The 26227-nt window shown below is 34.2% G+C and overlaps 1 protein-coding gene across 3 annotated transcripts in view; it reads right to left on the reverse strand.

Moving 5' to 3' along the window:
* Nucleotides 1–1676: 1676 nt before the first annotated feature.
* Nucleotides 1677–26227, reverse strand: part of LOC131163328 (CLP protease regulatory subunit CLPX2, mitochondrial) — a 48546-nt gene continuing 23995 nt past the window's right edge. For 2 of the 3 annotated variants that reach the window (XM_058119900.1, XM_058119901.1), the window contains exons 8-15: nucleotides 16281–16337; nucleotides 5251–5321; nucleotides 5054–5153; nucleotides 4792–4896; nucleotides 4328–4390; nucleotides 4077–4199; nucleotides 2773–2931; nucleotides 1677–2032 (exon numbers count right to left, since the gene is read on the reverse strand). In XM_058119900.1, coding sequence (XP_057975883.1) covers nucleotides 1958–2032; nucleotides 2773–2931; nucleotides 4077–4199; nucleotides 4328–4390; nucleotides 4792–4896; nucleotides 5054–5153; nucleotides 5251–5321; nucleotides 16281–16337 — 753 coding nt within the window. In that variant the 3' untranslated portion in view covers nucleotides 1677–1957. Of the gene's footprint in view, nucleotides 2033–2772; nucleotides 2932–4076; nucleotides 4200–4327; nucleotides 4391–4442; nucleotides 4714–4791; nucleotides 4897–5053; nucleotides 5154–5250; nucleotides 5322–16280; nucleotides 16338–26227 lie in introns of those variants that run through there. The other variant, XM_058119902.1, reaches the window with a different exon arrangement.

Genomic DNA, 26227 nt, shown 5'->3' on the forward strand with positions numbered 1-26227 from the left:
CACGAACACTGCCACTGAGGGGTAAAAAAAAAAAAGAATTATATGTCAAATTCAAGGACGCGAGAGGAGCGAAAAAAAAAATAGCCGTTAAAGCCCTCTGCCCTTTTCAAGTCGGTGTGCTCACTCTCTTCGTTCATTCACTCTACTCCTCTCCTCTCTCTCTCTGTCTCTCTCTCTCCCTCCCCCGCCCCTCTGCATTTCTTGCTTTATCTGTGATGAATTCGCTGCCTATATTCGCTCCTGCTCTCTGCATTTCTCAACTTCCCTGTTCATTCTCTCGCTCTCTGTCATGGCAAATTAAAGATTTTGTAGTCCAAAATCAGGAATTTCTCCATCACCTCGAACAATTTTTTTTTCTTAATTCCTCTCGTCCATTGGATCATTGGAAAATTAAGAACATGACATCGGAGATCTTGATTTCATGGACACGTCCTTCGGAAGGGTGGGTTAAGGTAAACACAGATGGGTGCGCAAGAGGGAGCCCGGGGCCTGCCGGTGCTGGAGGCATCATCCGTGACGAGAAGGGGCGATGGATTGTAGGGTTTACTAAAAATCTAGGGTGCCGCGGCAGTGTTGTTGCTGAACTATCTGCGCTGCGAGACGGGCTGTGTTTGGCTTGGGAATATGGGTTCAGAAAAGTCATTTGTGAAGTGGATGCCTCGGGACTCCTACTGATGATGAACAATGAAAATCCTGATCTAAGCACCGAGACCGAACGTCTGATCAGCCATTGTCGCCACTTAATTCTCCGCCGGGAATGGAGCTGCAACATCAATCACACCCTCATAAGGCAATTGCTGCGCTGATGCCTTGTCCAAAATGGGTCCTCATGCCCCAATTCATCATGCCTGTCATATCTTTGGATCACCTCCTCCAACGGTCTTTCCCATTTTTATAGGGATTTTGTAGGAATCGCTATTCCTAGAAAACTCAAAATCCACAAAAAAAATAATAATAATTGAACCATGCCATTTGGACATGCATACTTTTTAGTTTTACATCATGATGTATTCAATTCACTCTTTGTAGATCTCTAGATCTCATTTTGTTAATATGAAGACTACTATCGTCTTCTCTTATTTCGGCCATTTCCTTTTGTTTAATTTCTCAAATTTGATTTTATTCTTAATGACTTATTTGCCAACTCAATCCACGACATAAAATGATGCAAAAATAAAATTATATGTAGAAATCTTTTGCAAGAAGATGGAACTGTTTACCGTTGCTTATGCATAAATTAAAATTTGAGGACAGAGTTCTTTATTGAAGTTCTTCTACTTTTAGTGTAGATGAGATATTTAAAAGTTATTTCTAATTTATGGGATATCTTCTAGGTGCGTGCAAAGGGAATACTAAATAGAGATGTATTTTTTTTATATAGGCTTTCGAGTTAGAAATGTATTTCTTTTAGGTAGGCTTTGGAGTTGTCATTGTATTAAGCTGGAAGGTTGAAATTTTATTGAAATTTCTTATTTCGAGTTTGATATTTTATTGAAATTTCTTATTTAAATTTGGATCACCTTTTACCACTTAATTTTTTTAAATACAATTTTCTTTTTAAAAAAAATATTAAGGTATTGGTTAGCACTTGAAAAGTATAAAAAAAGTTATATATAAAATAATTCGCATTTTATCATATTTAATTATCAACCAAGAAAATAAATATACATTGAAAGTACAATACAAAATGAATTTGCTACTTGATTTTTTACCCCTGCAAATTCTTGATACAAAAGGAACCTGAGAAAAAAATAGTATACAAAGGAAAACAAGTTCCTTGCAGGAGGGGAAAGAAAGAAACTACTACATAACAATAGCACTTGAATAGAAAATGAAAACAGTCCCCTCCCCCTCTCATAGTAAATAATCAACATGAACTGATCTCCAGATCTTGCAACAATGATTCTGGTATGCACATATTTAGAATATATTTAACACGAGCAACACAGCAGAAGTGTCACAAGCTCAAGGCTCTCGACGAAAAGTCCATTTCTCCCTCTGTTGACTCCACATCAGCTATCTCTTGCTTTCCCTGCAAGCGAGACAGTCACATATTTAGCTTTGTCAACCAATTTCAGGCAAAAGATGCTCAAGAACAACCCACTTGGTGTTCGAACCTTTCATTCAGAAAGATTCCAAATTTCGTAGCCTCATGCAGCCTCCATGTAGGAAAATGGATTTGTTAAAGATCAGTAACGAATTTTATTGTAATGGGCACTTGAACAAGAGAATTAATACCACTTTCACCACTGTGGTTCAATGTATTGATTGATTGGCTTTGTTACTATGATTCTTGTTTTTTGATTTAATCATTTTTGTCTTATATTTAATTTTTCCTTTTTTGTCCCTTCTTTTGTTGAGGATGATTTCTTGTTCCCCTTCTTGTATGTTCTTCCCACTCTAATGAGTCCATCTTCTTTAGCTTTTTATTTTCATTTTTCTTATAAAAAAAATCAATAAAAATCACCCAGGAGGCATTTCAAAATTGGAGTCTTTGAGCCGCATGATTGAGTAGTTATATTATATCCTAGGTAAGTCACCTATTGATTTTTTTCGGCTGAGCATCAAACACCTTGGTATGCAGTTGTTAAATATTGAAACCTAGTCCTGCAAGCCTTCTCACTTATGGCATTAAGTTGATTTCAATCCAAATTTTAATTTACAAATAAATTCCTTTCAGCTTCACATTATTCAAACATGAAAGTGAGAAGCAAGACGAATTTATGATGCATGTTTGTATCATTTCACGAAAAGCCTAATAGAAGAACGTACCGAGGGATCAGTAGAATTTATTTTGTAAAGAAACTGCTCAAATGTACCATCCCCATGAATTATTTTTGCTCCAAATCCGGGTGCATCCACTGATCCTACAGCCTCTTCATCAACTACAACTGCATCTACTCTATCCGCTCCTGTCTTGACATCAGGAATCTGCAGAGTGCCAAAACAAAAAACTGAGGGTCTGTTTGATATCGTTGTTTTTTTCTATTTCTAGTTTCTATTTCTCCACAATAAAGTAACAAATTATAAAAATCTGTTTGTTTATGTTGTCAATTTTCTATTTTTGTTACCTATTTTCAGCTATTTGCCAAAAAACTAAAAATCAAATTTTATGATTTTCAATTGTTTTGGCAAAGTTTTAATATCCAAAAATAATTTTTTTTGATTAAATTATTCAATTTATACACTTTAAATTAAAATCAAAACTAAATGATCATATAAATTTAGATATAATTACAAAATATATATAAATAAATTTAAAATAATAATAATAAAGCCAATTACAAAATACTTTTACTACTTTTCAATTGTCATGTCCATTAAAATTTTTATTGTAAAGTAGATTTTGGAAGTAAAACAATTAAGTAAAATAGTTATAATAAATTTTGTTTTTATTATAGTAATTTTTTAATGTATTTTATTTGTAATTTTAAAATAAATCATATTTTTATAATATTATTCGATTTAAAATGAAAATGAGCATTTTTTAATTAAGTTTTTAATTTGTTTTAGTTTTACAAATGTTAAACCAAACAGGTTGTCGGTTTCAGTTTTTATCTGTTTCTGATTTTTAGTTTTCATTTCTACTCCGCGTTTCTCTAATTTTTGACAATGATATTAAATAGCCCCTAAGGCTCCCATCAAAGAACAAACAATGCCTCGAAAGACACAAGAACAACAAAGAAGAAAGACAATAGATTTTCTCATATTTATTGTAGAGATGATGCGTCTACTTCGTTTCAGTAGAATTGCCGGCTTCTCAACAAAAAGGCTTGCTATGTCAATTACAGGAATGCAACACTTCATTTCCCAAAAAAAATGGGAGGAATAATATATAGAGAAATCATATCACCTTTTTCCTTTTCATTTTTATTTTTTTTACGATTTTCCATTCTTACCCTGAATCCCTTTTTTAAGCAAACAATGACGATGCCCCTTACCATTATACGACCACAACTTATTTTCAACATCCTAGCAATTGCAGCAGAGGTGCAAAAGACAAATTGGTGATGGTAAAGCAGTTACAACTTGTATTCCTACTACATATCCAACAAGAAATGAGCATGTAATTATACCTCAAACATGGCTTCTGTAAGAATATTTTCCAAAATGGCTCTTAAACCACGGGCACCAGTGTTCTTTGCCATTGCTTTCTTTGCAATCAATCTTAGTGCATTCTCTGTGAAATGTAATTTGACCTGAAATATCACAAAATAAACAGTTAACATCACCAGCATGTCTCATCGGCATCAAATGCAAGGGACTTTAATCAAGGGAGAAACAAATGATGTTATTTCAAGAATTGGGCAGAGAATCAAAAGCTTACACTGTTCATGCTGAACATTTTTTTATACTGCTTACCAAGGGCATTCTTTGGTTCCATGAGGACCTGCCACCCAAAAAAGCAACATTAAATTTGATAATCATCCTTTAAGAAAAGGAAGAATCTTAATGTTCATCAAAATTTATTTTTCATTTTCGGTTTCAAAATGCAAAGCATTTTCATGCTCAATGAGTTTATAAGCATCATTAGTTAATTATTAGAAAAACAGAACTTAATTCACGGTTTAAGCTGACAACGCAATCCTCCAAAGAATGATTGTTTTCATTTTTTCAACGGCAGTATAAGCCAAAAATCTCCAATCCATCTGTTCGCATGCTAAGGCCCCACTACATCCACGCACACGCACGCGCGCACACACACACAGGGATCTGAATAAGTAGCCGATAACCTCATTAAAAATTGGAAATCGACGAATAACACATACCCTTATGTACAAGCAAACACACCTGAACAAGTTGGTCCTCATTTAGAGCCGATAAACTCACTAAAATTGGAAATCTGCCAATGAATTCTGGAATAAGGCCATAAGCTACAAGATCGCCACTTTCAACCTGCAAAATTTTCAAGCTAGTGTTTTTGGAGAATTTGAAACACAAATTCAACTTACAATAGGAATATAAATAGTCATAGAGAATCTCAACTAGAAAAAATTTGAACATTCATGTAATGCAAGAAATTCAATTTCTTTCATACGGATTTGGTTCTTACAGATTCCAACAATAATGATGTTACAACAGCATTAGTTAGTCCACCAGTTCTCATGTTTGCACGAACTGGAGCTCCAAAGCCAATCGAAGAATCTTGTCGTCTGTATTGAAGTGTTCAAAGCTTTCAAACCACTGTTGCAGGAAAAGCAAGTTAAAAATTTCAATTTCTTACAACAAACGATATTAAAATGTCACCACCTCTCTGAAATGGTCTTTTCCAAATCAACAAATGCTCCGCCACATATAAAAAGGATATCCTTTGTATCTATCTGCAGATCATCACAGTAAAGTCATAAATCATAAAAGATGCAATATAGAAATATTGACAAAGCATACACTATAAAAGCATCAAGAAACATTTTCTTTGTTTTGAAGTGGTTGCCAACAGAGAACTCAAATCTTTTAAACAAGCATTTGTGACACAAGGATGCAAAAGTATTTGGCAAGCACAGTATCAAAACAAACAAAAAGACTGACAAAAGAAAAGAAAAAGAAACTAAACAAAACAAAAGCTAATTAACTGATATAAAAAAGAACATAAGACACTTTCTATAGCCTTATAACCTTGTTTCAAGGAGGAAGCCAAGTTTTTTCTAACCAAAATGGAATTAACTGAAATTTAAATTATCCAAAGGAGAGATGAAACTATTTAAAAATCTGGGCAACTCCAAATCTTCAGTCCCATGTAAATAAGTCCACCCTCCTTCACTGCTTTTGCTGAGAAAGCTACCCCAAAGTCCTCAATCCCCCCTCTCCATTTTTTTTTGACGTTACGGATCATGACCCTAGAACTAATGGATTTTATCTTGAAATCTGTTTGGGAAGATGGAAACCAGAGGCTTCAAGATAACAATCTAGTGGTTTTTGCACACTGGAGGAATTTCAAAATTTCAACTAAAGCTTCTTTTCTTTTTTAGGGGGTATGGGGGGCTTCAATAGACAATCTTGAGGAAATTGGGGTCTGAGGAAGATTCGGAGGTTCAAGATGCTGCCTTTGGAGCCGACTTAATTTCATTCAGGATTCATCTAATCTGTCAAACCTAAATCAGTGTGAAGAATGTCTGTTTGGAATCCAAAGACATTTTGTTAACTGTTGTAGCACCATGATGAAGAGGGAGTTGCTCCGTCGCAAAAGATGCCAGAGATGTTTACAAGTGACAGGAAATGGAAACACCTTTTTATTTGCTTTCCACATGCACCACTTCAGAGTTGGAAGACCTTCAACAATCTGCTCTGCTGATCAAGGGCATGGCTGATGGTGGGCAATGGGCATAACTCATCAAGAAATTATAAAAAATAATAAATAAATAAATAAATAAAGATAAAGATTAATAGAGTGGCAAACTGGCCATGTCCTTTGAGGGGGGAAATTAAGGGGGCTGGGAGGTTCGGCAGTACTCAACAATGCTGATGAGGTGATGCTAGGGCTAAAGTCCAACCACTCCGATATCAAAAAACCTCTTGACCCTTAGTCTTTTGACTTCTCACTCTCAGACTTATTTCTTTTTGGGTTTTTTTCACAAAATTTAAAATGCAACAAAAAGCAGTGTTTCGGTGCAAGAAGTGTCCCAAAGGCATCCTTGCCATGTTGAGAAGTATAAGGAAGTGTCTCAGCCATGTCCAAAAATAAATTTTAATTAATTAATTTCCAACACATTGAATACGTGCCGGGGAGTGTCAAGAAGGTTTTGGTATCTGACACATGTGAGACATTGGCAATTCAAGATTCCAGAAAGGGATACTGTTCCCTAGTCCAACATATGTCTAGGAATGCGTATGTCTAAGTTTCTTTGTCCACCAAAAAGGTGTTGTAACCATGGTCTTAAATTTCCACGAAATTAGTGAAATTTTCGTCGAAATTTCTGATTTCCATCACCCTCGAAATCGAAATGGCAATCGATTTCTATCTTGCATAATTTCTGTCGAAATCTCAATGAATAATCTGAAATTTATCGAAATCACGAAATTTAAGTAAAATTTGTCGATAATACGATGAAATTCCGTTAGAATTCAAATGAGAAATTTAGAAGTGGAGTGAAATTTATATCTTAATTTATTTTATTTATTTTATCGAAACAAAAAATTATTACAATTTCTTTTGAAATTATATGAAAAAATAAACTTACAGCAACATTTTACTTAACCATCATGTCTAAATTATGATTATTTGTATAATAAATAATATTTAAATGATTTATGAATTTTATATGAATAAACTGAATATGTTTAATGTACATTATCTTACAAATATGTTTGATACGCATACTATTTTACAACTTTTCCACCTCAAACAAAACCTAAATGTATTTAATTTGTAATATATTAGTCCTAAAACTTATATTATTATGTTTGTTGACCATTTCTAAAGTTTTACAAAGAATTTCATGTTTTACTACTAATTTCCGTTATCTTTTCAAATCGGAATTGAAATTGACATCAACAAAAAAACCAAGCCTCGAGTCCCACTAGGTGAAGTCGGCTATATGAATCCTTTTCCGCTAATTTATGCGATCATGGACCATTTCTTTCGACAGATTCAGGGATATTAAAATAATTACTATCTCCTCCCAAGTTATTTTAGGTCTACCCCTACCCCTTCTACTGCCCCCCAAAGTAACTAACTCACTCTTCCTCACCGGTGCACTATGTGGCCTACGTTGCAAATATCCATATCATCTGAGTCGTCTCTCCGTTATCTTATCTTCTATAAGAGCTACACCTAACTTACCACAAATATGTTCATTCCTAAATTTATCTTTCAATAATATACCACTCATCTATCTAAGCATTCTCATCTCAGCAACTTTAACTTTTTAAATATTATGCTTCTTCGTTGCCCAACATTCTGATCCATATAGCATAACTGGTCTTACAGCTGTCTTATAAAACTTCCCTTTCAATTTTAGGGGTATTCTATGATCACAGAGCACACTTGAAACACTTCTCCATTTTACCCAACATACTTCAACTCTATGCATTACATCATTTTCAATTTCTCATTCAATTTGCATAATAGATCCAAGGTATCGAAATCTACAAGTGCTATTTATTTCTTCATCATTAATTTTAACTTTGTCTTCAATATTCCTCCTATCATTACTAAAATTACATTTCATATATTTTGTTTTATTTCTACTTATCCTAAAGCCTCTAGATTTCAAAGCTTCTTTCCATAATTTTAACTCGGCCTCTACTCCGTCCCTAATTTCATCAATTAATACAATATCATATGCAAACAACAAGCACCATGGAACCTCTTTTTGAGTTGAAATCGAAATTTAAGACCTTGGCTGTAACATTCTCAGTATTCATCGATGTTGAAGCCCAAATTGAGCTCTATTGTCACTGATGTGTTAATAAAGGCTATAAGATTTAGTGCTGGCTATAGGATGTAATGTATGTGCTCCAGCTGTGCTAAAGTTCAAGTGTGATGTACAGTGGGATAAAGAGTAAGAGTATATTGCATATAATAGAGTAACTCTACAATGGGTAAAGTTATAAAATACTTTTTTACAGGTATACATATCCCTAGTCATGTGTCCTCTTGCAAAATAAGGGGATTGCATCATTCACCAGTTTCCAAGAGTTTCGTCTTAATTCACTTTTGTTAAAACAAAAATCAACTTGTCTTTTTTATCGTACAAAATTTTGTTTGACTCCACTTTTTGTGCTACAAGAGATTGACCTTAAGGGTAACCCACATAGCATGTAATATTTAATAACCACCATGGATAGTGCTAGACAGAATAGCTAGACTGCAAGCAATTCAATAAAGGTTTAAATTTATCAAATTAGAATCTTCTTAGAAGAAAATATGTTATTTTAGTAATTAGGTTTTGTGTGTGTGTCTGTGGGTTGGGGGGGGGGGGGTATTTTGTCCTTCAATTTTTTTATTCTTATTAATATATAAGAGGGCAGACCTGGAGCTGTACGTAAGGCCCCAGGAGAACTGCTGACTGGTTTTTTCTTCTTCTACTCTTCTTCTCTCCATCTCCAACCCTAAATGCTGTACTTTTGTCTTTGATTCTTCAATTTATTTCAGATATACAACATGGTATAAGAGCTGATTTCCAGGAGATCCTGGGTTCTAGTATTGTTGCTTGTTTTCATTGTTTGTTTGTTAAAAATTATCTTATTACATATCATGCATGTTGTTTATTGTTTGTTTATCTCTCCATGTGCAATCAGGTGGCACTACAGGGGAATATTAAGGTTTGATGGACATTCTTGGCCTGTAACCTAATAGCTTAAGCTCTTTGGTAATGTGGTAATCAAACAAATAGCAAGTACAATTAACCCTCAACCTAAAATTAGAGGGTGCAAATGTATTTTCGTCTTAAATCTTAAGATCTATAGACCAAAAAAGTATATCCCTGATCAATTTTAAATACTTGGATCCCCATTTGAAATTCACAAAGAAGGAGAGCTGTTAAGATTTTGATTAAAATGAATGACCTAACTTGAAGATAGGTCTTTCGCTCTATTCATAATAGAAATTAAATACATTTTAATGACAATAATACCCTTACTAACTCTCACTAATTAACATACTGACACAATAATAATAATACTAAACGACATAAATAACCTCTAACACTGTCCCTCAAGTTGGAGCATAAATGTCCTACGCTCCTAGCTTGTTACAAATAAATTTAACATAAGCAACCCCAAATGCTTTGGTAAACAAATCAGCAAGCTGCATATCAGAATTCACATAAGCAATGGTAATGAGCTTCTGCACAAGTTTCTCCCAAACAAAGTGACAACCAACTTCAATGTGCTTTGTTCGCTCATGAAAGACCAAGTTGGAGGCAATAGGAAAATCAGTTTGATTGTCACGCATCAACTACATAGGCTGAGAACAAGAAATACCCAATTCTTCCAACATGTTCTTCAACTAGACAAGTTCACAAGTAATGTGAGTCACATCTCTATATTTTGATTCAGCACTTAACCTAGCCACCACAATTCGTTTCTTACTCTTCCAAGAAACCAAATTACCACCAACCAAGATACAGTACCTGGGTGTGGATCTCCGATTAGAAAGCAACCCAGCCTAATCTGCATCTGTATATATCCATAGATATAAGTGTTGACCCTGATCACGATACAAAAGATCTCTCCCAGGTACACCTTTGAGCATGGTCTTAAATCTCCATGAAATTGTTAAAATTTCTGTCGAAATTTCCAATTTCTGTGACCCTCGAAATCAAAATGGCAGTAGATTTCCATGTTGCATAATTTCTATCGAAATCTCAACAAATTGTCCGAAATTTATCGAAATTTTGAAATTTTAGCGAAACTTGTCGAAATTTGAACTATGCGATGAAATTTCCTCAGAAATCAAATGAGAGATTTAGGAGTGAAGTGAAATTTATCTCTTAAATTATTTTATTTATTTTTATCGAAACAAAAGATTATTACAAATGTTTTTGAAATTGCATGAAAAAATAAATCTACAACAATATTTTATTTAACCATTATTGTCTAAATTATCATTATTTGTATATAAATATTATTTAAGTGACTTACGAATTTCATTTTTATTAACTGGTTCACTAAATATGTTAAATATACATTATCTTACAAATACGTTTGATGCACATATTTACAACTTCTCCACCTTATATACAGCATAGATGTATTTACTTGTAATATATTAGTCCTAAAGCTCAAATTATTATGTCTATTAATCATTTCTAAAGCTTCATAAAAGAATTCCATTTTTTACTACTAATTTCCATTATTTTTCTAAATCGAAATCGAAATTGACATCTCAATCAACATTTTAGTTAAAATTTCTGTACTTTTGAAGCTTCGAAATTTGAGTCGAAATCAAAATTTAAGACCTTGCCTTTGAGATATCTCAAGATGCGAATTAATGCATCACAATGACTTGTCCTCGAAGAATCTAGAAATTGACTCACAACACTTGTTGCAAAAGATATATCTGACCAAGTGACTGATATAGTTCAACTTTCCAACAAATCACCAATATTGTCTAGGATTAGGTAGCAAATCACCCATATCCAACACTAAGTTGTTGTTAGGACCCTGGATGCATCAATTGGTTTAGATCCCAACAATCTAGCCTCATCCAACAGATCAAGAACATGCTTCCTCTATGACAAAACAGCTCCCATGTGAGATTTAGATACCTCTAAACCCAAGAAGTATTTCAACGGTCCCAAATCTTTGGTTTGAAACTTAGTATGTAGAAAAAGTTTCAGACTCTAAATACCTTAATTATCATCACTTATAATAACAATATCATCCACATACACAACAAGAAGGACCCTACCCGATGAAGTATGACGATAAAATACGGAATGATCTACTACACACCATCGAAGACCAAACTCAAGTACTACAGTAGTGAACGACCAAACCATGCTCTGGGAGACTATTTTAAACCATATAGAGCCTTCTTGAACCAACACACTAAGCTTGACTCTCCCTGAGCAACAAACCTAGGTGACTGCTCCATATAAACCTCCTCCTTAAAGTCACCATGTAAGAAGGCCTTCTTCACATCCAAGGTCTTAAATTTCAATTTTAATTCAAATTTCGAAGCTCCAAAAGTACGGAAATTTTGACGAAATTTTCAATTGCAATGTCAATTTTGATTTCGATTTGAAAAAATAACAGAAATTAGTAGTAAAGCATGGAATTCTTTATGAAACTTTAGAAATGGTTAACAAACATAATAATATAAGTTCTATGACTAATATATTACAAATTAAATACATATATGTTTTGTATGAGGTGGAAAAGTTGTAAAATAGTATGTGTATCAAACAAGTTTGTAAGATAATGTACATTAAACATACTTAGTTTATACAAATGAAATTCATAAATCATTTAAATATTATTTATTATACAAATAATGATAATTTAGACATGAATGGTTAAATGAAATGTTACCGCAAGTTTATTTATTTTTATATAATTTCAAAAGCACTTGTAATAATATTTCATTTCGATAAAATAAATAAAATAGATTAAAAGAGAAATTTTAGTTCACTCCTAAATCTCTCATTTGAATTCCGATGAAATTTTATTGTATAGATAAAATTTTGACAAGTTTCGTTAAAATTTCAAGATTTTGATAAATTTTGAATGATTCACTGAGATTTCGACTAGAATTATGCAATACAGAAATTGATTGCCATTTCGATTTCAAGGGTGACGAAAATCGGAAATTTCGACAATTTCATGGAAATTTAAGACCATGTTCACATCTAACTGATGCAGAGGCCAATGTCAAGTTGTAGCCAAGGGGATCAACAGACGTACTGATGAAAGTTTGGCAACCGGAGAAAAGTACCAAAATAATCAAGACCATGCACCTGAGTATATCCCTTAATAACAAGGAATGCCTTTAGACGAGCCACAGAACCATCATGACTGACTTTCACAATGTAAACCCAGTGACAACCAACCACAAACTAGTCAAGAGGAAGAGGTACCAAGTCCCAAGTGTCATTGTCATGTAAAGCATTCATCTCTTCAACCATAGTATTCTTCCACCCAAAATGGCTAAGGCTTCCGAAACAAATTTAGGAATAGTATATAATAGAGTAGTAACAAAACAATAATAGGAGGGTGATAAGGAGTCATAACAAACATAGTTGGAAATGGGATGTTGAGTATATGTGCATTTACCTTTCCCAACAGCAACAGGAGGATCAACATCATAGGGAGTAAGATCATCAGAAAGGGAAACCAAAGGCATTGTAGTAGAAGCTAGAGGGGACTCTCTTCCTTGGAGCCACCACCGTTGTGAATGCACCTACAAATTAGGATGATCAAGACAATGAGAAGGACTCGAACTGCATAGAGACTCAGATGGTTAGTTGGGCAAGGACAATAAGGACAATAAAGTAGAATCTGAAAGATTACACAAAGAAAAAGAATCATTAAGCTTAGAAGCACTCAGGGGCTGGGTCTAGTAAGGTGTAGACTCAATGAAGGTTACAATGGCGGAAACAAATAAGCGATGCAGCACAGGACTATAACAATGGTATCCCTTTTGAGTATATGAGTAGTCCAAAAAGACACATTTTATAGCACGAGGATCCAACTTATCCACCCCAGGAGTTAGTTGATGAACAAGGGACACACACCCAAATATACGAGGGAGACAGAATAAAGGTGAATTAGGAAAGAGAATGAAGTAGGGAATTTTACCACCAAGAACAGAGGATGGGCATCCTGTTGATCAGATAACAAGCAGTAAGTACAACATCACTACAAAACACTTTAGGTTCATACATTTGATAAAGTAAGGTGCAAGTGATTTCAAGAATATGTCTATTTTTCCTCTCTGTAGCCCTTATTTTGTTGAGGAGTGTGGGCACAAGATAATTGATGGACAATACCAAACTAAGTCATATAAGTAGTGATTTGTGCAAATGAAATACACTTTAGCATTATCACTTTGAAGTATTCGAATTGGCAAACCGAATTGTGTCTTTATTTCAAAACAAAAGGCACAAAATACATGAAATAACTCGGAACAATCTTTTATTAAATATAACCAAGTCATTCTTGAATAATCATCGACAAAAGTTGCAAAGCATTAAAAACCCAACTTGGACACAACCCTCCTAGGACCCAAACATCAAAATGAACTAACATAAAAGGACTTGCAACCCGTTTATTGACTCAAGAAGTGAAAGGGACACGATGGTGCTTTCCCAACTAACAAGACTCACAATCAAGACTAGACACAAAACTCAAACTAGGAACATGACATTTTAACTTTTCCATTGAAGGATGACCAAGGCGACAATAAATTTGGAAAAGTATGGCAGCAGCAAGCAGGCAGTAGAAGGAGATAGCGGCTCAAAGTGATAAAGTCCACCATTTTCACTTCCTCCGCCAATCGTATTCCTCGTCTTCAAATCTTGAATAACCACATAATCAGGGTAAAATGTCATTGAACAATTCATGGATTTAGTAATCTTGCCAACAGGATTAATATTGAAAGGAAATTTGGGAATATACAAAACCAAAGGAAAAGAAATAAAAGTAGGATTTACAATCCCAATTCCCTCAACTGCAGTGGTGGATCCATCAGCAAGAGTAACACAAGGTCAGTTTGTAGGATATTAAAGAGTGGAGAAGAAGCTAGGTATACCTGTGATATGATTAGCGGCAGCGCAGTCTACGACCCAAGGACTAGGACAAGAAGTACTGGATGACAGGCATACTGTAGGATCACTTGTTTGGGCAAGAGATGCAATGGGAATAGAAGCTTGTTGTGACGCTTGATACTACTGGAGCTTGGAATATTCTTCCTCTAGCATTGATACAGTATGTTGCCCCCCACTCGACTCCAAAGGTGAGGAGTCAGTGGTGGCTGCATTGGTAACACGTGAAGGTCTACCATGGAGATCCCAACACTGCTCAATAGTATGAATACTCTGTCCACAATGAGTGCACTTGTGAGGAGTACCTCTACCTTGTACGTCTTTACCACCACAACCACTCGAACCACCTCAATAACTTTTGTTGTTGTGTGGTAGAGAACTAGAATCACCTTATGTAGCAAAGGTTGTCCTCTTAGAGCCAAATTCAAGAGCAGGAGAATGCATGCTAAAGGAACCACGAAGGACGCAAGAATAAACATCAGCAAATGATGGCATCTTGGAACTACTAAGTACTTGGGACTGAGCTGCCTCAAACTCAGACTCAGGTCTCAAGCCCGCTAGAGCACGAAAGACTGTCATTTGCTCCCTCTGCTTCTACATCTCACGAACGTCAGCAATTATAGGTTGCACAATGTTAAACTCCTCATGAATACACTTCATCTCTCCAAAATAATTTGCAATACTCCTATCTCCTTTTTGTAATTGAAAGTACTCCTAGGATAAATCATACACACGTGTAATGTTACTAGAGTATAGTAGTTTGACATAATCCCAAATCTCCCTACACTTATCTAGATGCATACGCATTCGTGCAATTTGTGGCTCCATCAAATTCTATATGAGGGAAACAATCGAGGCATTTTCTTGAACCCATACTTCTTCCCTCTTCTCATAAGGATCAAATTGGAGCAACTAGTAAGATATTCCTAATCCAACTATAAATCCGAACAGCTTTAAACCATTGAACATAGTTCTTTCCATCCAACTTTTGAGTCATTATCTGTCGCAGCAATGTAGGAAACAAATTTTTGGGATTCATAGATTCCATCCCAACACTCACAAATCAGCAGCCACACCAATGTCAAACAACAAGAACAATCAAAACTAATTGGGAAAATCACAAACTGTGTGAAGCACTGACACAACCACGGACGAGGTGAACAACTCATCAACGGATATAGCACTGCCACAGCCTCACAACTAGACATACGAACGCTGCCACTGCTCCAAACAACTCACAAAGAAGCCTTCACAAACCCTGAACAGAGATTAATGGAGTACCATGAGTGCAAGGACAAAAAAGGTTGGATTTTTTAGCAAAAATACAGGCCCAACAGCTTGCCAATATTGTCTAGAGAAGGAACCATAACATGGCAGAGGAAGGGAAAAAAAAAAAAAAAAAAGGTGTCCGGAAACTCACTCACGCGCCGACGCGTGGGGTCGGCACTGCTAGCATTTGGCCGGCACGTGGCAGTGCATGGGAGCTCCTCCAGCGATGGGGTTTCGAAAGGTTAGGCTTCGGAGGGTTTTGTTTTTGGGTATATGGTTGGTTTTGTGAAATAACGAGGGGTGGACGTGGATCTAGGATCACCTGCGGGAATGGCGTTTTCGGTGACGGCTGAGAGAAATAGGGTTTAGGTTGGATCATACTCTGATACCATGTAAAAATTTTGATTAAAATGAATGACCTAACTTGAAGATAAATCACTCCATCTATTTATGATACAATTTAAATACATTCTAATGACAATAATACCCTTACTAAATCTCACTAATTAACATACTAGCACACTTAAAAATAATAATACTAAAAGACATAAATAACCTCTAACATGGGCTTTATGGGCATCATAGGCTCAACTTACAAAAACAGCCTCAGCTGCACGCAGGGTATGGCTGCGTACATTGGACAATCAAAACAATAAATAAATAAAATAAAAAATATCATAGTAGAAGAATAAATATTACCAGTAAAATTTAGAATGACAAATCTAAAATTAAAGTATGCAATCACATAACATGCTAAAGCTTGTAAATAAAAAGTTCAATTCAAAATATTTTTATCCATTATACCTGTATGTTATCACCGCGGATATGCTTCCGAACTCCTTTATCAGGGACATTCACTATCTGCACAAGAAGAAACTCAACGTGTTGATGACAGCTTTGGAATTGAATGTTTAATTCTTTGGAAACACATCCATTGATTTATTATCTGTTGCATGCACCAGATCATCAATTAAATCCACAGTTTATATATATACACACACAAACACTACATATAAAAAGTATGAATAATGTGAAAATATCCTCATCTTTTGAAATTAAAACAAAAGGTCCTAAGGAAACAAATTTCTTACAATATATAAAAGTATGAATAACGGAAAAATAATTTGCAGAAAAAAACATAATCTTTTAAAGACTAAATATTTCTAAAAGAAATAAATTTTTATACTCCAAAAGTGTAAATTGTGTGCGCAGAAAAAATTAAAAGCATGTTTGGTATCATTGTTGTTTTCTACTTCCATTTCTGCGTAGCAAAGAAACATATTATAAAAAACATGTGTTTATGTTGCCAATTTTCTGTTTTTATTGTTAGCTTTTAGTTGTTTGCAAAAAAGCTAAAAACCAGATTTTATGATTTTTCAGTTATTTTGGCAACCTGTTACCAAAAAATTCTAATATTCAAAATTTATTTTTTTGGATTTAAATTATTCATTTTATGCACACTTTTTAATTAAAATATAAATAAATGGTCATATGAATTTAAATATAATTAAAATAAAATACAAATAAATTTCAAAAAATTTAAAAAATAATAAAAGCTAACTGCACAATATTTTTATTATTTTTCAATTTGTCATGTACAATAAGATTGTTATGGTAAAGCGAATTTTGAAAATATAAAATTAAGTAAAACAATTGTAATTATTTTTTTTTATTAGTATTTTTAATTTTTATTATTTTAATCATACATTTTTTTAAAAATTATTTGATTCAAATATAAAAATGAGCATTTTTTAATTAATTTTTATAATTTGTTTAAGCTTTAGAAATATTAACCAAACATGTTGGTTTCTGATTTTTAGTTTTTGTTTCTGGTTTTTATTTTTTTAATTTTTTACCGTGATACCAAATAGCCCCTAAGTAAACAAATAATAATAATAATAACAGGTAAACATTCAAATTTATAAATAGTAATAAATTTATTATATTTTTATTGAAAGAATCATGTATTGATATTTTCTACAATATAAAAAATAATATAAATGTCTATATATTTAGTAAAATTTTTATCCATAATGTATAAATATTAAAATTTAATATTTCATATAATTTTAATTAGAGTACTCATGTTATATCATATGTTGTATTTTTTAAAATCTTTGTTGTCCTTGTATCTGTGTCGTATCATAATTAATAGTATCTCATGTCTATGTTTATATTTTATAATTTTAAACAAAACATAATTTTTTATAAATAGCTTAAATATCCATACTTTAGTAGTTGTAAACTAAATGATGACAATATATTAATAATTAATCTTAAAATATTTCTAAACTTTATTAAGAATTATACATTTATATTACATAATATTTTTCATGTGCAATCATGTGTGTTTGCCAGTGTGTGTGTATACATATACATCCTTCTCTCAATCTTGATGAAGAAGCAATTTGGTGGTTGTATCAGAGTATACGAAGATGGTAGTTCCAAGCATCGATGTGGATGATAAAATCATGACTGAAGACAGTATAAGAAAGCTGAATGTCTGGTATGACATCAGCAATCAGAATAAAATAAAAGTTTCCTGTTAGAATAGCAATAATCTAGGAGAACTTATATATACCCTACATTAGAAAGTTAGCTATTAATAACTGCCTATAAATGTACAGCTGAAATGGTGGAGTTAATGTGGAAATTCAGCCCCAATTTTGCATCAACTAGGTATCAAAATTTGAAGCTTAACTTCCAGTACAGCTCGTTTTGAAACATAAGTGGGGTGTGTTTGATATGTGAGTATGCTTTTTACCCATATTTGCTAAACTGAAATTTTCAATGCATAATGGAGTAGTTTTTTTCCCCAGATAGAAAAAGAAAATATATTAAAAGAAGAAAGAGAAGGTACAACAAAGAAGACAGGAAATCCTCATACAAAAATAAGAAAAATAAAAATAAATTCAATCAACACAATAAGCCTGCATTCACATTCTAAAAATTCTAAACAAAATAAGTCAAGTTAATTCTTGAACTCATGAAACAGATACTGAGAAGCGTTCAGATTAGGGCATCAAAGACTACATGATCTAATGTGTATAAGTCTTCTCATCCGAAAAAAAAAAAATATATATATATATATATATATATGTGCATAAGTTTAATAAAGATCTAATTCTTATTACTATTCATACAATGTCAAGAATCCTATCTCTCTGAATATATGTTAGTAAAAAATAGTTGATTGTGGAGACTAACGACAACACTTCAGCTGCAGAAGATGATTTGATATTTTGATGATGACAATATAACGTGTAAGATGGCAAGGAAACCTGGGGCGACAGGAACGAGGATGTACACTAGGCAGCGAGCAAGATCCAAACTTCAAGTTTCAGAAGAATGACTATTGAAGAGGACACTGATGAAAGAAGGAAATTGAAGACTAATTGTAGTGGTGACAAATAGATAGAACATGATGGCAAGAGGAATTCTAATGAGAATTGTTTGCTTATTGCACAGTGAGCGCATGTGTGTTTAGTGATGATAGTTTTCTGAATAAGTCTTTATTTGATTATATGAAGCTTGTGATGATATTCTTGTGAATGAGTCTTGATTTGATTATATGAAGCTCATATTTGAAAGATGGTCTGTATTTGATGATATGGGAATTAAGTTTTGAATGGCAGCCTTCATTGATGATGATATTTAGTGACAGGAGCATTCATTAAATTTTTGCATAAAATAATAATTAATTTTTCAACTAGTGACTCACTTTATTCAGGCTGGTGCTCAGCATGCCTTCAAGCAACTCAGATGATGAGGGGTCCTGGCGCCTTAAAATTTTTAGGAACACCAGCCTATGTGCAAAACCTCTAAAGCCTCAGCCCAAAATTGGAAAAATGGGTACAGTTTTTTAAGAAAAAGAGTAAAGGCTAAGCTGAAGTTTTCTGCATGTTTTGAGCTGCAGAGTATTTGCAGATCTGAGGAGTCAAAGGTAAGGAAAAATGGGGTGATATGTGATTTGGCGGATGAGATGAGACCAGTCTGCTTTTGGATGAGATTCGAGAACAGTGTGGCTTTCTTTCTGAATAATCAGAGATTTATTTGGGGATTTATCATACGTGACACCACCTCTGATCATAGATTAGCTGGTTTAGTGTTTAAATATTTGAAGACGGAACGGGTAAAAGGAGCAGCTGTGCAAGGATAGGATTTTGCCCACTTGAGTAGATGAGGTTGATCAGAAGAACTTCAAAGCTTAACAATAGTCCAATGAGATGGGTTTGTAGCTATCTAGTCTTGGAGGTAATGAAGTTCGCCTGGATGGGGTAAGAGGAAATTGAAGAAAAACAGCTTGCATTAGCGAATTAGAAGTGCTGGGTGGGTGAATCATGAGAGCAAGGGTTTAAAAAGAGGATTACTTATTTGAATTGTTTATTAGGTTTCTTTTTCGTTTTTCTTTTCACTTGAGGCTCTTGCGGATTGCTCATCCTCCCTAGGTTGTCTTCCCTTTTTCCTCTCTTAATGCATCTTCTTCATGGTTTTAAATAACATCCGTTACGTAACGGAAAATGAGGGGACCGAAACTGTTACAGACCGATATTGTGGGGAGAAAAAAATTCACGGCCGTACCGGCAGTTACGCCACCACAACGGTACGTAAACATTATGCTCCGTTACAGTGGGTAGCAGTCCGTTATGGACCGTCTGACACTCTGATTCAGCAACTCTGCTTGTCTCCTTTAAATCCACCCAACTTTCTCATGATTCCCTGCTTTCCCCCTCTCCCAACCACTCAACCTTGGCAGATCTACCATTCCAAATACTGAAATCAAAAAAACGTACCTTTGATTTGTTGTTGGAAGCTGAAGAATAAGGACTGTTCGTTGCAGTTGGGCAGCACTTCACCAGTTCACCTCCTCCATTTCTCTGATTTTGAACTTCAAAGCCTAAAATATGCCCCCCTCAAGCAGTCACAGCCTCGCAGGCCAGCCTTGCAGCAGCTCCGCCAGTCGCCGCCAGCCCTGCAGCAGCTGCGTGAGTCATTGCCAGTACGTCCTGCAGCAGCTCCCTCCGCTAGTCATCAGCACTCGCCATCCCCATCTCTCGTCTTCCGTAGTTCCGTCTTCAAGAGTTAGAGAGTTGAGAGACTCAAGACTTTGGGTCTTGCCATCTTGGAGAGCTGGAGTGGAGTCGGTGGACTCCTTCAACTTCAAGACTCCTCCAGGCTCCAGCGCGCACAACCTTATTCAGTTATTCCTTAATTTCCTCATCTCTCTCTCTAATCTTTACTTTTCAGGTTCCTTTTTTTTCCCCTCTTGTTTTCTTAAATCCTAAATTAGTAAATAATTTATATATTATTTAATTTATTTATTATATCAGTTTTAGCTTTATTTATATATTATATACTGCTTTAATTATTTATATATCATATTATTTATATATTATGTCAGGTTTAACTTTATTTATATATTATATATTATATATTATATAAGGTTTACCTAAAATCCTAAATTTCCAATTGCTAAGATTTGAGAAATAAAGTTAATGGTCTTAAAATGAATATATTGTACATAAATAATTAATATTTTTTTATTTTATGACTTATTTTATTAATAGATGAAATATCTAATATTTTAAATTTTTAATTATTTAAAGATTTTAAATAAACACTACTTATTATTTTTAATCAAAGATTATATTTTATTTTTATGTAATAAATATTTAGAATTAGAAGGACTATTTAGTACTTACTAATTATATTATATCTTTCATTTTTCTATATGGACTATAACTTTCTATTTTCTATGTGTTTTGTGTAGAGATCATCAAATCAAGTCTATCAAGATGCGACGTGAGAAAGGAAATGTGAACTTACCTAGTGAGGATATTGGATGGCATTTTGGTACTGTGGTGGACGGTAACAGGCATATTAGTATGTGTAAGTTGTGTGGGAAGATACTTGGCACATAAAAAAGGTCAAGTGGCTGGATGCTCAAATGTAACCATACAAGTAAGAGAACAAATGATGAAACATCTACAACAGTATGCTGAGAAGAAAAGAGAAAAATAAAAAAGGCAAGAAGTGGAAGCTCAAATTAGAAGAGATTTTGAGAATTTGAGTGACGAAGAAGACTCGGAAGAAGAAAGAATGAGATTTTCTCGACAAGAAAGCATACAATCACAACAACAATGTGAAGAAAGACAGATTTCGAGCAAGAACAACTGGATACGGTAATATTTATGAACAGGGAGGTGGCTCTGGCAGTGGTGGTGCTAGAGCTTTCAGTAGAACTCAATCTTATAGTGTTCGAGAAGCTGGAGGTAATGAACGACAATGGATTAATCCCAATGCCCCTAAAGCTAGACTAAGTGCAATGGATCCTATTAAGCAAGAGTGCAAAACAACAAAAAATAAACACTAAGGTACTGAAAGGTTAAAGAAGTAAATTAGGAAAAACAGTTAGAAAATTTCTAATTTATAATTGAATTCCAGCAAATGTAGCTGACTCTCCATTTATGTCGTCTATGTTTGATGTTGCTGCAGAGGTTGGAAAGGGGATAAAGGGTACATCACCCTATGAGATATCTGAAATTTATTTGGAGCAAGAGCATCGGGAAATAAAAGATTATATATTTTCTTTTGCTGGAATTTGGAAGGAAGAGAGGTGCAACCATTATGTGTGATGGTTGGTCAGGACCAACTAAAAAACACATAATAAACTCTTTAGTTTACTGCAATAAAGGCACCATGTTTCATAAGTCAGTTAATGCCTCTGATGTGCCAAGTTGAACAACTGAATATAATTTCAAGTAATTTTATAATTTTGATTGTATATGCAAATAGTATTATAGACTTGTATATTTTTAATTAAGTAGTACTAATTATTAAATCTATAATTTCATTTTAGATTAATGGATGAAGTGGTTGAAGAAATTGGAGAGGAGAATGTAGTCCAAGTAGTGCCTAATAATGAAGTTGCAATGAAGGCAAAAGAGAAATTATTAATGCCGAAGAGGCCTAATCCCTACTGGACAGCATGTGCAGCTTATTGCATAGACTTCATTCTTGAAGATATTGGTAAGAAAAGTAACGTGAAGAAGGTTTTAGAAGATGCAAGAACAATAACCTCTTTTATTTACAACCACACATGGATAGTGAATTTCAAGAAGAAATTCACGAATAATAGAGAGTTGTTTCGCCCTGCCATCACTCGATTTGCCACCAACATTATTGCCTTAAAGACTATTGTTCGGCATAAACAAGCATTGAGGGAAATGTTCACATCTGATACTTGGAAAAACTCAAGGTTTGGGATGGCAAAATCAAGCCCAACATATGATACGAAAAAGATTATCTTAGGAAAAGAGTTTTGGCAAAATGCCTCAAATATAATTAAAGTATAGGCATGCTTAATGAAAGTTCTTAAATTGGTTGATGGCGATGAAAAACCAACCATGGATTTCACATACAAGGCAATTGATAGGGTGAAGTTGGTCATTCAAAAAGATTGCCGATTCTACAAAGACTATTGAAAAATTATTGACAGCTGGTGGAGTTTTCAATTGCACCAAGATTTGCACGTTGTTGGTAAGAGTAAATAAAATCCAATTTCTTATTATTTTAACTTTTAATTTATGCATAGTTGCATTAAAACACTATTATTGATTAATATGTTTGTAAATTTACTTTTAGGATATTTTTTGAACCCCCAATTTATTTATGGTGCCCCACCCTCTCCTGCAATTGTTAAAGAAGTCATGGATGGGATTAAAAAAGTGAAAACCAAGCTAGTACCCAATATAAATACTCAAATTCGGGCTATTAATCAAGTAAGTATTGGTTCTATTGAATTGAATAAGGAATTATTTCAATATTTTGTAATGCTTTCTAAAATATATATTAATATATCTAATTAATTAATTATACTTCACAATCATCATATTTTAGTTGTTGTTGTATTGGGATAGGCAGGAGACATTTGGAACCCCACTGGCTCAAAGGGCAATGAAACAAGCAAATCCTGATAAATATAGCTAAATAATGGATGAATGGATCTATTTTGTCATTTTTATGTTCAAATTTGACTTTTGAAAAATATGCTATACTGACATAAAACTCTCTTTAATTATTCATGCAATCTAATGATGGATTCATTATGGCATGTGTGCTCCTGAGCTCCAAAGAATAGCAATCAGAGTTCTTAGCTAGACCACATTGGCTTCGAACTGTGAGCGTAATTGGAGCAAGCACCTTTAGCCTCATTCATACAAAAACAAGAAATAGATTAAAGTACATGAGACTACAAAAAACTTGTTTTAGTACATTACAACATGAGGTTAGAGTTAAAGACATACAATGAGAAGAAGCTAACAGGAAATTGAAGATAGTTTCAACCTTATCAATTTGGACTATATTTTCAAAGAATATGATTAGAGGAGAGAGAGGTGCCATTACTCGACAGACAAGACAACTCAAATTGTCAGATGAAGAGGTTGGTGGTACTATAGAAGGGGGTAATCAACCACCAATCAACGTGCATGATTCAAGTTCAATCCCTGAACGTACACAAAGTAATGACAATCTTGGTTTGAGCCCACCGAGCGATGATGATAGGCGGCGGTGGCGGTGGCGGTGTAGGATATGATTATGGGTATGACACAGGATCATCATTTGTAGGGGATACATATCCTCCTAGTCGTCATGGACTACATGATATACCTGAAAATTATGACTTAGCACAAGCTAGAAGAAGTCACCGACAACGAGATGGTACTTTGGCCAAAGATTCATATGGTGTGATTCGTAGTTTTGGCAACTTTGGTTTAGATGATTCATCATCACAATCATATGGACCTCATCCAGCATATCCACCACCTCAACACTATGATCCCTATTATGCATCTCATCTTTATCCTAGTGGATCAGGATCTAGTGAGTCTTCTTCTACACACTACCCAAAGCCAGCCCCGGCCCCAAGTAGATTATGCACCTCCTATATGGTCAAGAGGAGATTATGCACCTCCTATATCAATTGGATTTTCACCATTAGTAGATTTTCAGGAGCAACAAGGAAATAACGTAAACATGGGTATATTCAGCTATGTATTTCCACAGAGGTGGGGAGATAATTCCCAATCCCAATCTCAAGATAGAGATGCAGATTATGAAGACCCTCCACTTCATTCTTTTTGGTGGTGACATGTGCTATGTTATAAATTTGTAATATTGTATTCATGTAGTCCACTATTGATAACAATCATTTTTCAAATTCATGTATGTGTATATTGAGTATTTGACTCATTTTTAGCAATTTTATGTCTTTAATTAGTTAATTCTTCATTTTAATTACATTTCTACACTTTTTTACCCATTAAAGTAATGCAATTATAAAAAAATATGCCTTTTTTTTTTTTTTTGTAAACAGCGCACTAAAATTAATACAAAAATCATATAACCTATTAAAAAGCATGAATAGGATGAATAAAAGAAGTCAAAATTCATTAAAAATCATGTTTTAATGGATTTCATGCTCATTTTTCAATTTTGGCATGGTTGTGCATGCATGAAAAAAATTCACAACCATTACGCCCGCTTCCCGTTACATAATACCCGCGTCCCGCAACACCCGCAACGGCGATTTAAAACCATGACCTTTTATTATCAAAGAAAGGGAACGCTGGACTTTCAGACTTGACTGACAGTCCTTTCAGTAGATTCGTAACAATAGTTAGAAGATTTTTTTCGGCAGGAGCACTAAAACCTAGGTATTAGCGTTCACATGGAACTCAGCTAGAACATAAGCACTAATTTGAAACCTCATCAACGGCAGAGGTACGAGCCTCCCTTATCAAAAATGCAAGGGAGCAGGGGAACTTCAATGTCTGACCAGTATGAAGATAATAAATCAATAGTAGATAAACCCTTGAATGGTATTACAGTTATATTTGATCCTTTTCTGTATTTATTCATCAAATACAATTCCTATAACCTAAATTCTGAACAAAAATTAAATCAAGAGATATTGACTTTTCAATAAAAGAAAATGTACTAGCTAGAAAGAGCAGCCAGAATCGAGGAAAAAAAAACTCATATAGAACTTTGAAGTGAAACTCCTAATACAAATATAAATATATCCTACGACTTCTGCAAAGCTTTATAAGAGACTAATACATGTTCTTAGGTAATTTATCCGCATAACTCACATTCCACCTCAGAATACAGTTATTGCAAAACTTAAGACTCAATTTATTCAAGGTTGGTAGGGCTAAGGAGGGAACCAGCTAGCTGTCCCTGTTGTTTTCTTCCTTCAGAGTCAGGAAGTTATATGGTATCTTGGACCAGCAGCATCCAGAAGGGTTGAATGTTCATGATTGAACTTTCTGCAGGCAAAATATGTAGAGTTCATCAGGATCTAAGGGCATCTAAAAGGGTGGAAATGCCTCCTCAAGCTTTAATGCAACAAACTATATATTGGCTCACAACAACAAAAGATGGTTCAAAGAAATCATAATTCCCTTCAGTTTTTATTAGAATAGTTACTCTCTCCCAAAAGAAATGATGCCGAACAGCACCATGGAATTACAGCCAACACATAATTTGGGAGGGAGAGAAGAGAAAAGAGGGGAAGAAGATGAAGAAGGAAGAAGGAAGAGAAGGAAGGAAATACAAAGGGAGAAATCATGTTCACCTCGATTCAAATTCATCGAAAAACCACCTCTTACATGGCTTTTGCACACTATTATAAGAAAGCCTATAAGACAAGAAAGTACACATATGCTGCTAAAGAATGGCAAATATTA

This window comes from Malania oleifera, chromosome 9 (assembly GCF_029873635.1).
Source record: "Malania oleifera isolate guangnan ecotype guangnan chromosome 9, ASM2987363v1, whole genome shotgun sequence".
NCBI classification, from domain to species: Eukaryota; Viridiplantae; Streptophyta; class Magnoliopsida; order Santalales; family Ximeniaceae; genus Malania; species Malania oleifera.